Genomic DNA, 14,257 nt, shown 5'->3' on the forward strand with positions numbered 1-14,257 from the left:
AGGAGAAGGACAGCTAGTAGATGCTCCGACTGGAAAAAAAAAAAAATGGATGTGCGGTAAGGCTCAGCTCCACCTCTCCCAGATGGAATCCATGGAGACATTTTAAACCTTGATGGGGACTTTCCTGGTGGCTAAGACTTTGAGCTTCCACTGTAAGGGGCTCAGGTTTGATCCCTGGTCAGGGAATTAAGCTCCCACGTGCCATGTGACACAGCCAAAAGCAAACAAAGAACTTTGATGACCTTGCCACACTGCTTCAAGATGGAGGTGAGACTCTGAGAAAGAGTTAGGAAAGATGGAGATAACAATAGGCATGGTGAAGAGGGAGAGCGATCCAAAGAGAGAGTTGACACCCACGTTGGGTGAGCGGACTAAACAATACCTCATCAGGAAGACTGAAAAAGTGTTTGGCATTGTCTTCTAGATTCTATATGAATGTTCAAGACTTTTCTGTTTGGCGATGTGGACTGTTATCTGCACACCTACCAAGAGCTTATGGCCCTTATTCAGGGGATCTGTCTATATCTGAGAAAATACATAGACACTCGGTCATGCCTGTATGTGCATGAGCATGCATGCTCAGACACACATGCCCAACCAGATGCGGACTCTATATTCCACCAACATGCCTTGGGCGTGTCTCCCTGCACCCTTGTCTTCTCCGTTTTCCCTGCCAGGAAGCCTGCTTAGGACTGTGAACTCGTTGCTGCAGCAGCCAGGTTAACATGAATGTGTGATGTGGGTTGCGCATGTGATGTTAAATGGCAGTGGGCCCTGGTCTTCTGTGTCAGGGAGACACAGAGTAACAGGGCTGGGTGAACTGGAACAGCATGTTGCCCATCCTAAGAAGGTAGCCATCACCCAGCTACATTTGTTGCTGCACTGGTTTCCTATCGAGGCTGTAACAAATTGCTACAAACTTAGTAGCTTAAAATAACACAAATGTATTTATTATCCCATGTTCTGGAGATCAAAAGTCCAAAATAAATCTTATGGGGAATGCAATCTTATGATTTATAAGAAAACAAAGTGGCTGCTTAGATGACCAAAACGTATTTCTTATATGTTATTTGTTCTTTGTCCATTCTTGTTGGCTCACAGTTCCCCAAACCCTGAGAATTCCCTAAGTGTTGAGAGTGATTAAGGTGTCTTGCTATGTTAATGAGGTGACTTTTGGACCCACCTAAGGATGGGGCCTGCTTGCCAGTGGAGCCAACTGAGCAATTAGAGGTTTAGAAATTTCAGTCCCATCATGCCCTTCTGACCTCCTGAGAGGGGTGGGTGTCTGGAGATCTGAGCTCAATCACCAAATCGTCAGTGATTTAATCAACCTTGTTTATGTAATGAAGCCTTCATCAAAGCTCAAAAGGATGGGGTTTGGAGACCTTCCCGGGTGGTGAACACATGGAGATGCTGACAGAGTAGAGAACCTAGAGATTATGGAAGCTCATGTCCTTTTACCATACAGTGCCCTCTGCATCCCTTCTATCTGACTGCTCCTGGCTTATATCCTTGTATAATAAACCAGTGACCTAGTAGGTAAAATGTTTCTCTGAACCCTACAAGCATCTTTAGCAACTTAGTTGAACCCAAGAAAGAGGTGATGGTAAACTCTAATCTGCAGCCCATCAGTCAGGACAAGTAACCACATGGACTTGCGGTTGGTATCCAGAGTTGGAGGGGGTTGTTGGAACTTCCAGTTTGTAGCTGGAGGGTCAGAAGCTTAGGTAACAACTGGGATTTGTGACTGGCATCTGAAGCAGGAAATGGGGGGACAGTTTTGTAGGATCAAACCTTTAACCTGTGGAACTTGATGCTATCTCCAGACAGAAAGTGCAGAATCGAGCTGTATTCTCAACCCCCTTGCTGGTGTCTGAGAATTGTTTGGTGGTGTGTGGGGGAGCCCCCTCTCCCACCATTGGAATTGGAAACCTGTTTACAGATAAATTCAAGGCGTTGGCATGGTTGCCTTCCTTCTAAAGACTTTAGAGGAAGACACGTCCCTTGCCTTTTCTGTCTTCTAGAGGCTGTCCGCATTCCTTCACCATGGCTTCCTTCCATCTTGAGAGCCTTCACTCTGACCTCTCGCCTTCCCTGACTCTGACTCTCCTGCTTCCTTCTTCCATTTAGAAGGACCCTTCTATCTCTCTTGGTAAATGTCACATTCCACTTGAAAATAGGTGGGTTATTGTCAAATATCTTTTGATACTAATTTCTAACATAATTCTACAGTGATAAGAGGAGAGATTCTATATGATTTCAATACCTTTAGACGGTGAAAGTTTTGCACCTTGTTTTATGCCCCTGGATGTGTTCCCAGTGTCTTCTAGTTTATAGTCTATGGGAACTTGAACAGAATTTGTATTCTACTGCTGAGTGAAAATTGTATAAATCTTAATTATGTTGAATTGGTTCATAGTGCTTTTCAGGTCTACTAGATCCTTCTACTCTGTAGAAGAGAATTGTTAATTTTTGAGAAAATGGTATTGTATTCACTGTATTAATTTTTGAGAGTTTGATATTGAAAGCCCAACTAAAAATCTTAATTTATCTATTTTTAAAAATAACTATAATGTATAGTGGAACTATATGTAACTTTGTTCTGTATTTTCCAAGTCTCCTGTTAATGTGTTATCATACTTTCATAATTAAAAAAAAAAACAAACCTGTTTTAATTTAAAAAAGGACTTGTGATTACACTGGGCCCAACCAGAAAATCCAAAATCTCCCCATCTCAAGACCTTTACCTTAATCACATTCACACCATCTTTAGCCATGGAAGGTAATGTAGTCACAGATTCCAGGGACTAGGATGTGGACATCTTGGGGGGAGTGCTATTCTGCCTATCACAGTTGCTAAATGGGAATGCAGGCCTAGAATAGCCATCTCTTCCAATTTGTTTCACAATAAGCTAGAATCTGGATTTTTTTACATGATTGAAACCGTTAACCTAGCAGGCCTGAGACAGCTATCCTTGGAAAGGCCTGCTCGCAAGGTTGGCCCTCAGCTAGCATCTGAGAACTTGGCTCTTAGAGTGCTCCCAGTCAACAGCTGATTGATCAGGATAGTTAGTTGTGCCTGGACAGTGTGGGTAAACAATGTGATTTATACTGAACACCCATTTTTCTTCTGAGTCTGGAATTTTGGCACGTGTAAGGCAGAGGTGCCTCTGTGAACAGACCCCACTAAAAACCTGGGGTGCTGAGTCTCTAGTGGGCTTTCTTGGGCAAAAACACTACAGGGAAATACTGCTCCCTTTTCATTTAGGAAGAATACGTTGTGTAAGTCCTTATGGGAGGGAGAGGACATGGGTTCCTTCTGACTCCTGTTGTGTCTTTTCCCCTTTTTATCCAGGTGCATATTGTTCTTGCATCACTGTAATAAACCCTAGTTGTGAGTACAAGCTTATGCTGAGTCCTGTGAGTCTGTCTAGTAAGTCTCCTAACATAAGGGTGGTCTTTGGCGATGCCCCATACAGAAAAATTTCCTATTTTTTTTTTCATATTCTAAATGCAATGTGGGTTAACACTGTGGGTGCCAGATGAAACATTTCAGAGAGGGAATTTGTTTTCCAGGCTGCTAATTTGAAACTTCTGGCTGCTTAAGAGTTTTACCTTAATTTCAGTCCCATCTCTATAGTGAAACAATTCATCTGACACACACTTAGCAAATGTTACTATGTGCCAAGTGCCATACTAGGAACCGGGGAACACAAAAGTGAATAAGACACAGTCTTTTCCTTCAGCAAGATCACTGTCTAATAAAATGAACATACGCATGAATAACTGCAGCATGAGGTGCTACACACACTAAAATAAATGAACAAAATGATCTAAGAGTCCAGGCAGCTGGACATATAGTTCTTTGCTGTGTACGTATGCATCCTCCAGTTCATCTGGTCCTCACAATCCAAAGTTATTATCCCAGTTTTACAGAAAAAGAAGCTGAACCTGAAGAACAAATAGGTTTTGGGTTTTGCCTAAGATAGCACAAGTCTCTTAAAATACTCACTCTGTAGGGTTGGGCTGCACAAGGAAAACAGAGGGCCAGGGAAGGTCTGAACGAGGTCACGTGTTCTGTAGTCACCAAGGCTTCTTGCTCTGTAGAGACCGTGACCCCATTTCCCAAAGCAACCTCATTATGTGCCCTTGCCAGGTTTCTTTTCTATGAATGAGTCTTGTTCTCCCAACCATATGGTTAGTCTACTGGGAAAAGAGACCTTGTCATATTTCACAGTGTTTCTTTCCATGCCTTGCTAAAATAAGGTATCAGTTAGCTATTTTGTCGGTAGAAAGTTGCCATTGCTAGTTATTTTATCCTGCTGGGTTATATTGTCAGGCAGCCTTGGCCCTAGGAAATACTATGATAGGAGAGACAGGTGAATCTTTTCCCAGGAGACAGAATGCACCAATAGGCACGTAGGGCACTTCTGATGATTTCTGCAGTGAAAATGCAGGTAGAAAATGTAAGGCATGCAACGGAAAGCAGAAGTAGGTTGAAAAGCCCATTTTTGCAAGACATGGGAATGAAAAGTAGAAAGAAGGAATAGCTTTAGCTGAGACCGCTGCCTGAGCTCCGAGGGCTTTGAGATGCAGGTAGCAGATCCTGCCCATGGCTCAGGGACTGAAGAGGATGGGAAAGTCAAAACCATCCATGACATCAGAATCTCCATTTTCTTTTTTCCTCTTCAGAGTCAACAAACGTTATAACACCTCACAATGCTTTATGGGGGTGGGATCGTTATCTCCTTTCACCGGTGAAGGTGAGGTTCAAGAACTCAGTGAGGTTAAGTCACTTGCCCAAGGTCACAGAGGGCAGTCAGGTTGCGAATCCCAGAAACTCCGGCGGTTCTGGCTGCAGGAAAGTGGGCAGGTGGCTATGGCGAGGGCCGGCTAATAGTGACGGTGCTGATGACGGGGCCACTGACCAGCGGGCAGCCTGCGAGACGCGACAGATTCCGGGGGTCGGCCCTCGCAGACAGACTGTGGGGTTCGGCTCTGCGGAGCAACCTAAAGGATCGACAACCTGGGGCTCAGACTGTGCAGCTCCCGGTCCTCGGCCGCCCGCGGGCGTTGGCGAAGGCCAGCCGTCCCGGCCGCGGACCAGCAGGCCTTGTGCGACTGCAAGCCGTTCCTGGGGGACGGGCCAGAGCCAGGCAGTCGGCCGGAGCCTTCAGAGAGGCGGGGCGGGGAGGGCACCGGCGAAGGCTGGCTGCAGCCACTCCGGAAAAACAGCCTCTACAGCACCCGGCCTAAGTCAGAACACCTTAGAGACAGGCGCTTCCACGACGCAGGTGCAGGAGAGACACATCCTGGCACCGCGCCTTGCGTCCCAACAGCGGAGCTCGGGAGCTCCGAGTGTCGGCGCAAAGCCGGGAAAGAAGGGTTTAAGCTCGGGTCGCTACTGCTCACTCACGCGGGACAGGTGAGAGACTCTGGCACGCCCCGGGGAGGGGACTCGCCCTGGCCCCACCCCTCCGGGCCGCCTACCTTTCGGGGGCGGGGCGTCTGGGCCGCCCCGCTCCTAGTGGGCGGTCGGAGCGCGCGGGCCCGCCCCCCGCCTATAAGAGCGGTGCGGCACTGCAGCTAGCGCAGTTCTCACTGAGACCCGTCACCCGGACTCTACGTGAGACCCACCGCCCGGACTCACCATGGTGAGTGCGGCCCTGCCGGCATCGCGCCCGTCCCTAAGTTCTCCTCTTCTTCGGGGAACCTCCCGCTAGGTCCGCCAGGCCCTCTATCTGGAGTTTCAGTTCTCGAGGTGTTGGGGGTGGTTGCCTTCCCCCACCCCCTCCCGGTGACTTTGGCTGGGCCAAGTTGTCCACTTTCGGATGCTGGAGAGGGTAGTGGAGCGGGGTGGGAATCTTCAGTAGTAGAGAGGAGTCCTCCTGGAATCCCCTCCTGCTCCACCAAGAATTTGTGTCCTAACCCTCCTGAGGGGAGTCACGCGGTCCCGCGGCCCGTCCTTTCCGCGGTCAAGGGAGACCCCGCTTGGCTGCCCTCCGCCCTTAGCCTCCCGCTCACTCCCGGGGTCCTTGGAACTGACCAAACACGCGCTTGGTGTAAGAAGGTGGGAAGGGGTCGGATCACTTGGTTCAGCATCCCCCTTTCCTCCGACTGTGGGCGCATCCCTTCTACCCACAGCACCCCCCCCCCGTGACTCAGCACCCCTCTTTTGAACCTGGAGGGGTGGCAAGAATGGGGTTCGGCCTAGTGAGGCGAGCCGGAATCTCTCCAGCCGGAGTCCGCGTGCACGGACGGGCAGAGACAGCTGGCGATGAGCGAGAGCGCGGGCCGAGGCCAGGTTGGGGGGAGGGGAAAGAGGTGTGTGTAGGGGGTGGTATTTATAGCCCAGGGACGGGGGCCGAAATCCAATCCTCGCTTTCCACTGGGATGGACCTGGAAAGAATCTAGAAGGGGCGAATACGGGGCCAGAGCGCAGGATGGCGCTCACCCCGCCCAGGACAAGGCAGGTTACCTTCAGGGCCTCACCGCAGGTTCCACTTCCTTTTCTGGGTGTTTGCAAACCGTCACCCCGCCATTTCGGTGTCGAAAAGGGAGGCCGCACCGGCCCTGCTCTGCACCACTTTGGCTCTTCAGAGGTTAATTCCAGACTGGCAGGGATGAGCCTAGGGCAGTGAGTGCCCCAGTGCCCACAACCTTACTGCCGGCGCCTGCCGGTTTTGCTCTCTGCAGTTTCCCTGAGGGTACAGCAGTGGGTGAACGTGGTGAAAATACCCAGGGTGTGGGGGTAGAGGTGGGGAGAGCAGCCAGATGGGATTGATCCCCAGAGCCAAAGGGGATTTAAAGGTGGTGAGGGCCAGGGCAACCTGCTGGCCAGCGTGGTCAGTTGATGCCTGACTGGAAGGCTGAGACACCTCTACAGTTCGCAAGAATGAAAGGGTGAGAGGGTTATATGATATTCTAGTTGTTCATCCTCAAAGCAAAGAATTAATCAAGGGCAGACCTCTAGCTATAAATTTGTAGCTCTGGAAAACCTTCTGTCCCTTCTCAGGCTCTTGAGAAGCTGATCTGTGGGAGTAAGGATTGGGAACAGCTGAAAAAATCGGCTTGTCCTTGTCTCAGCAACTGCAGTGTCTGCCTGTCTCACATGCACTTGACCTCTCCGTCCTGCCTGAATGTCCTGTGAATGTGGCAGGGTCATATGGAGCCACAGCTCTTACTTGACAAGGTCCCCATGGAGAAGTAGACTGAGGGATCTGGCCAGCCCTACTGGGTGCCTCTAGTTGGGAAGTCCTATGCAGGAGAGCCTGGGCAGGATGCCAGCCTCTTTGACCTCTGCTCAGGCCCTTTAGCCAACTGAGTCATCCTAACTGGTAGGTGATAGGGTGGGAGAGAGGCTCATGAGGTAAGGACTTATGTATGTGGAGCTTATGCCATGTCCCCTCTCTTTACCCTTCAGCGTGAATGCATCTCGGTCCATGTGGGGCAGGCAGGTGTCCAGATGGGCAATGCCTGCTGGGAGCTCTACTGTCTGGAACATGGAATTCAGCCGGATGGACAGATGCCCAGTGACAAGACCATTGGTGGAGGGGATGACTCCTTCACCACCTTCTTCTGTGAAACTGGTGCTGGAAAGCATGTGCCCCGGGCAGTTTTTGTGGATTTGGAGCCTACTGTAATTGGTGAGCAGAGGAAGAGAGGGTGGAATTGAGGGGCTGGAAAGTGACTCTAAGCTTCTCTCTGGAGAGAGGATGTCTAGACCTGGCTTTCCTAACCCTGAAAACCCCTTGCCCTGCTGGAAGCTAAAGAAAGGAGGCTGATCGCAGACTGGACTGGGCAGCAGATCTGGGTTTCTCTCACACACTGCTATCTCAGGCTGGCAGGAGGATGAATGCTTCCATATATCTGACCACAGCCACCAGGCTGAGGGAGGGAGGTCTGTGCTGAGCACAGCCTTGTGGTTTCTGCCCTAACGATGTGGTGTATGATTTTTCAGATGAGATCCGAAATGGCCCATACCGGCAACTCTTCCACCCCGAGCAGCTCATCACTGGGAAAGAGGATGCTGCTAACAACTATGCTCGTGGTCACTACACCATTGGCAAGGAAATCATTGACCCAGTACTGGACCGGATCCGCAAGCTGGTGAGAATTGGGGGTGGAAGGAAGGAAGCTTTTGAAATGATGCTAATAGTCAGAAACATTTTTTTCCAAATCCACTTCATAGAGTCATCTCTAATTGTACATTTCTCAGAGCGTGCTGTGGCTGTGGGATACTCATTAGTCTGCCTTAACACCTGAGAAATTTTAGGCTTTTGTGAAGCTAGAACATATGAAATCCTCAGGCCCTTTCCCCACCCACATTGCTCTTTTCCTTCTTGCCTTTCAGTCTGATCAGTGCACAGGACTTCAGGGCTTCCTGGTGTTCCACAGCTTTGGAGGGGGCACCGGCTCTGGCTTCACCTCACTGCTGATGGAGCGGCTCTCTGTTGATTATGGCAAGAAATCCAAGCTGGAGTTCTCCATCTACCCAGCCCCCCAGGTGTCCACGGCCGTGGTCGAGCCCTACAACTCCATCCTGACCACCCACACCACCCTGGAGCACTCAGATTGTGCCTTCATGGTGGACAACGAGGCCATCTATGACATCTGTCGCCGCAACCTGGACATCGAGCGCCCAACTTACACCAACCTCAACCGCCTCATCAGCCAGATCGTCTCCTCCATCACAGCCTCCCTGCGCTTTGACGGCGCCCTCAATGTGGACCTGACGGAGTTCCAGACCAACCTGGTGCCCTACCCTCGCATCCACTTCCCCCTGGCCACCTATGCACCAGTCATCTCTGCAGAGAAGGCCTACCACGAGCAGCTGTCAGTGGCAGAGATCACCAACGCCTGCTTTGAGCCTGCCAACCAGATGGTGAAGTGTGATCCCCGCCACGGCAAGTACATGGCCTGCTGCCTGCTGTACCGTGGAGATGTGGTGCCTAAGGACGTCAACGCCGCCATTGCTGCCATCAAGACCAAGCGCAGTATTCAGTTCGTGGACTGGTGCCCCACGGGCTTCAAGGTCGGTATCAACTACCAGCCCCCCACTGTGGTGCCCGGGGGTGACCTGGCCAAGGTGCAGCGTGCCGTGTGCATGCTGAGCAACACGACCGCCATCGCTGAGGCCTGGGCCCGCCTGGACCACAAGTTCGACCTGATGTATGCCAAGAGGGCGTTTGTGCACTGGTACGTGGGCGAGGGCATGGAGGAGGGTGAGTTCTCCGAGGCCCGGGAGGATATGGCTGCCCTGGAGAAGGATTACGAGGAAGTGGGCATCGACTCCTATGAGGACGAGGATGAGGGAGAAGAATAGAACCGCTGCCTGGAGCCCACTCACTATGTTTATTGCAAAATCCTTTCGAAATAAACAGTCTCCTTGCACGGTTTCTCGTCCCCTCTGTGAGTGCTTGAGCTTTGCTGCCTTCCCCTTTTGTGCTGCTGCTGCTGCTGTTGTTTCTGCTACTGCCCTCACTATGTGCTGCTCATGACTTTTTCCTTCCGTGGCTGAAGGTTAGACCTGCCAAGGGGCCCTTGTCAGGCCCGGGAAACATGACCCCATATATCATCCTAGGAGTGCCCAGGATAGGGGGGAGATGAGGACCGGATCTTGGACCTGTCCAACATGAGCCGTTAAAGGATCTGAGGCTTCACTTCCTTTCCAAGTAGGAGTTTAAACCCAGCAGTTTCTGTGTTTGAGTTAGACTGCTAACCTATTCTTCCTGCTGCTCTGCATTCACCAACACTGGAAGCAAAGCTTGGCCCAGACACCTCTGCGTTTTAAGGGCTTGGGAGTGGGGCTGAGCAGGCCCAGAGTTCCTGGGCATGGAGCCTAGTCATAAGCTTGGGGGCTGGGAGGGAACAAGGGTGATCTCCTAGAGTTGTTTGTGTCAGTGCACCTCCCAGCAGCTTTGCAAAGCTTACTTTTGGTCTTGCTGTTTTGCTGGGGCCTAGGGTTGTGCCATTAAAAGTCAGGTCATCTCCCCTCTGTTTTGTGCTTTCTTTCTGGCCTCAGCTTCTGTGCTAACTGGTGGGAGCCTCCTGCCAGGGCCCTGGGGAAAACTTCAAGGTTGCTAATAGGCACCCCAGGACCCACACTGACGTCAGCAGTTGGAGGGTGGGCACAGTTTGGGGGGGAGGAGCATCACTCTCAGGAGCAGGAGATGTCAACCCTGCCCTTCCCTCCCCTCCCTGGTGATTTAGGGAGACAGTGCCCTTCCTGAGGGAACAGGTTTCCAGCCCAGCAAAGGCAGGGCCCCTGTTTACTCAGCAGAGGAGGCAGGAAGTGGCAGCTGGATACTGCCACATCACACAGGCCCCATTAATCATTAACCATGTGTGAACCAGAACCATCTCTGAGAGATTCTGGGCTAAAATATCCACCACTTCCACTCCCCTTGCCCCAAGGCAGAGGCTGGAAACCAGTTGTGTGGTTCTCCCGAAGCTTCCTCAGGTGTCTCCACCCAGAAGCCCTTCCTGGAAAACCAGCTGGGCTGCTCTGACTAAGCTACCCAGCCATGGGAATGAAGAAAGAATGAGATGAGGGTGCTTTAAGGGGGCCCTTGGCCCAGTTCTTGGCATAGAAACCAGCTCAGGCCAGAGGAGTTTGAAGTTTTTGACTAAGACAAGCTAGGAGAAGAAGTGCCCATTCCCGCACCAACCAGATCTAAGGTAGGGATACCTGCCTCCGAATGTGGAAGGATGGTCACGCCACTCCTGAGGCTTCGCCAGTCCCTCTTCTCTCCAGGCTCTCCCCCAGAAAAGGCAGCCAGCCTTTGGGCGCCCTGCACCTCCTCTCACTCCAGGAACAATGAGACTAAGATCACACCAAGCTGCTTTCACTTTATTCTTGTTTTATACATTCTCCTGCCCCCAGATTTGGAGGCAGATCATGATGTATGCTCAGCAGTCCTGCTCAGAGCCTTGACTATATTCTATCAGTTCCCCTCTCCCCATCCCCCACCCTCCCCCACCCCTACCCAGGCAGGCCTCCAGTCCAGTTACTGCTCTTGGGGGTGAGAGAGCAGAATCAGAGACAGAAGGCCGAGCAAACTGTCCCAGCCCCCAGCTGCCCCCAGTGACAAGGGCACGGTCCTGGACTGAATGGATGGAGATTCTACTGAGGGAGGGCGGCTCCTTGCCAAGGCACGGGGGCCACCTTCTCAATGTGGCCACAGGTTTGTTCAGATGTGGGTAGTGTGCTCGTCCCGAGCCGGGGTCTGCAGCACCTCCAACTGACTCAGGAGCAGAGGAATGTGAGGGCGCTGCTGGGGGTCCACGGTCATCATTGAGGTCAGCAGCTGCCGCAAGGCTGAAGAATGCCTGCAGAAGGAGGAGGGGAGGGTGAGGAGGGCGGCCGCCCCCTGTGCTCTGATCCCTGCAAACGGAAGGGAGGAGCCTGGAGTGCCCCTGCTCCTTTCAGAGCTCACCTGGGGCTCTGTGGGATGCTGAGTTGGTTCTGCACTGCAAGGGCCACACTGTCACCCTTCTGGAACACCATATCGTAAGGGCCTTCCCCAAACATCATGGCATATAGCACACAGCCTAGGGACTGAGCATAACTTGGTTATTCCTTGGAAGGGGACCAATGGAGTCATCTCTGTTTCATTCTGTAGTGAAAGGAGACTACAGTATGCCGACTTCAGTCACGTGACACCACCAGGGCCCCAGAGAAACTGCCAGTTAGCTGGAGGCCTCTGCATCTTGCGCTGAGCTGCTGCCTCCAGCCCTGACATTTAGTTATACTTATCCTGCTCAAAGGGCAAGATTATACCACTTCCTGAGCAACTGAGTACAGTGTCAGTGACAGTTCCCAGGAAGGAAGTTGAGGGGGGATGGGGACATACATGCTTCCTGGGGCCCCATGCACTGGAAACCAAAGACTTGCTCCTCCAGTTCACAGCAGCCACAGAGCAGCACTCCTTCCCTCCCACATTCCCACCCACATGCTCCTCACCCAGACATCAGTCCGCTCATCGATGACACAGTGGCTCTGCACGGAAAAGAGCTCCGGGGCCCGGTAGGAGATGGTGCACCGCTGGGCTGCCCAGTCCTGGAACAGTGGCCCCAGAGTTCAGAAGCAGGGCACGGGTCTTGGTCATGTGACCAAACCGGGGCATGCACCAGAAGGGGTTGAGGATGGGGAAGAGGTGGGCAAAGGACTCTAGAAACTTTTACCTGGAGGGCCAGAGCCTGGCGGGAGCCCTCCACGTGGATGCATGCTTGATTCATGGACCCCAAGTCCATTAGAACTGGCTGCCCCTCATCGCCAAGCAAGATATTGGTGGGTTTCAGGTCCCTGCGGGGAAGTAGAAATGACCCATGGGCATCCCTGAACCAGAAGGCTGGGATCCTAGAGGGGTAAAAGAATCACAGGGACTGTTCCTGGAGAAGAGCACAGAGATCTCTCATTTCTCTTGATGAGGCTCTTCCTTTCTGTCCAGCAAGTACATGGAGCCTCCCACTGACCTGTGGGCATAACCCTTGGCGTGAATAGCCTCAAGGCCTCTGCAGATACCCAGCAGCAGCCGAATGATTTGTTCTTCAGTCAAAAAGTTGCCTTTGTCCTTCAGCTTTTCTATCTCATTCCACAGCGTACCTCTCTGCAAAACAAGTTTCCCCGCAGTTGATGTTTTTAGCCTCCGCTCCCTGACCTGATTCTTTCCCTATGTCAGAGTCTATAGTAATTTCACCACACACCCTACACCCCAGGTGGGTTCCTTAAAACCCAAATCTGAAATGCTCAAATCAGAACATGACCTCTGCTTCCTAACGTGCATGACTGCTCATAATAGTCCTTGGCACACACGGCTCTGTTGCAACCCCCTCCATAGCCAGGAGACTTTCTGACCTTGAAGAAGGGTAGCAGCAGCCAGGCCTCATGTTTAGTGCCTCGCTCTCTCAGACAATAAGCCACGAGGCGAAGGATGTTGGGGTGATGGAAGAGGCGATGCATGTCTGCTTCTCGTTGGGCCTCCTCCCGGTCCTGCTGCTCATGACACAGGATTCGCTTCAGGGCGTAGAACTGTCCATCATGCAACCCCTCCACTAGGTCCACAAAGCTGAACCCACTGTGGGCCAAAGAGGTCAGTGAAGGACCAAGGTCATCTCCCATACTGCTGGGATCCAGAGGAAGTCCCTGGGGAGAAGTGCGGGGGTGGGGTGGGGTGGGGGGCGTCTTTCCCATTTAATAGCAACACTCCCAAGGTGTGACACTAAAAAGAAGTCTGAAGATTATTAACATAGAGCAAGGACAGTCACTTTCTAGGTCCTATGGTCTTAATGCAGGGCTTCAATAAATATTAGATAAATAACAGCCAACCTTTATCAAGTGCTATGAATCAGGCAATAGGGGAGACACTTGATACGAATTATCTCATTTAGTCCTCACAGCCCCGCCACTGAAGCACAATTAGCTCTAATAAGCAGATAAGGCAACTAGGGCTTATCAAGGCTATACATGGTGAATCTAGGAAGACTGGTTCCTCAATCCACTTTCCTGACCACCAAGGAGCTGGGCTCTGTCTGGTGAATTAGAGGCTCTGTGTCCCTATCCTGTGCTGACTGCTGTCCTTCAAAAAACCACAACTCTTGGGACTAAATGATTTCCAAAACACTCACCCCTCCCCCAGTTTATGGATGAAGAGGTAGCGCTTATGGTCAATGGTGACAGTTCCCCGAGAGCAGATGCAAAGCGCGTGGCCCATATTGTCTCAGTCATCCTCCTCAGTGACGGTCTGAAGCTGCCAAAGGGTTCGTCCAGGTCGAGTGGTCTTTTTCAGGCAAGTTGCTGGGGCTCCAGCAGGTCATGCTGGAAGGAAAAGAATAGCAGATCATGGGCGGAGTACAATCCAGAAGACCCCCTAAAGGGCCAACGTGAGCGCTCAGGCCCAGGTCTTCGAACCTAGAGAAAATAAGCCCTGGCAACGCTCGCTCCAAGAAGACTGGGGTCAGGTGCCTTAAAAAGCCCCAGGCCCCGCGGCGACTCCCAGGCCACTTCCTCCAACCCCGGCCCACCTTCAGGCGGCCCCTCACTCGCACGCCCCATTGGGCTGCAGAGGCAGGGCACGGGGTAGTTCCGGGGAGAAGTGCGAGGCCCGGACCAACCACTTGCAGAGCCCACTCCAGGTCTCGGTCTGGGTGGGCCAGCCAGGACACAGCACTCACCCGGCTTTAGCTGGAAGGAAGCGCCAGGGACCGGAAGCAGTAATTACGTCATCAGCCCGCGCCGGTGTAACGGCCCGCAGTA

At 51.9% G+C, this 14,257-nt stretch overlaps 2 protein-coding genes across 3 annotated transcripts; one reads left to right on the plus strand and one right to left on the minus strand.

Annotated features, from left to right (window-relative positions):
* Window positions 1–5,590: 5,590 nt before the first annotated feature.
* Window positions 5,591–9,993, plus strand: LOC136164894 (tubulin alpha-4A chain). The gene is made up of 4 exons (XM_065930512.1): window positions 5,591–5,654; window positions 7,424–7,646; window positions 7,961–8,109; window positions 8,354–9,993. Exons 1-4 carry the CDS (start codon window positions 5,652–5,654, stop codon window positions 9,323–9,325), a joined length of 1,347 nt encoding a protein of 448 aa, XP_065786584.1. The 5' UTR covers window positions 5,591–5,651; the 3' UTR covers window positions 9,326–9,993.
* A 1,055-nt stretch (window positions 9,994–11,048) lies between these two features.
* STK16 (serine/threonine kinase 16) lies at window positions 11,049–14,167 on the minus strand. 2 transcript variants are annotated; one of them, XM_065927647.1, is made up of 8 exons: window positions 14,026–14,167; window positions 13,630–13,819; window positions 12,860–13,079; window positions 12,478–12,611; window positions 12,187–12,307; window positions 11,966–12,061; window positions 11,439–11,560; window positions 11,049–11,331 (listed from the first exon to the last, which is right to left on the minus strand). In XM_065927647.1, exons 2-8 carry the CDS (start codon window positions 13,713–13,715, stop codon window positions 11,193–11,195), a joined length of 918 nt encoding a protein of 305 aa, XP_065783719.1. In that variant the 5' UTR covers window positions 13,716–13,819; window positions 14,026–14,167; the 3' UTR covers window positions 11,049–11,192. The 2 variants fall into 2 exon arrangements, with proteins under 2 accessions (XP_065783719.1, XP_065783720.1); XM_065927648.1 differs by lacking the exons at window positions 12,478–12,611; window positions 12,860–13,079.
* Between the last annotated feature and the right edge of the window lie 90 nt (window positions 14,168–14,257).

The sequence above is a fragment of the Muntiacus reevesi genome, chromosome 3, assembly GCF_963930625.1.
Source record: "Muntiacus reevesi chromosome 3, mMunRee1.1, whole genome shotgun sequence".
Taxonomy (NCBI): Eukaryota; Metazoa; Chordata; class Mammalia; order Artiodactyla; family Cervidae; genus Muntiacus; species Muntiacus reevesi.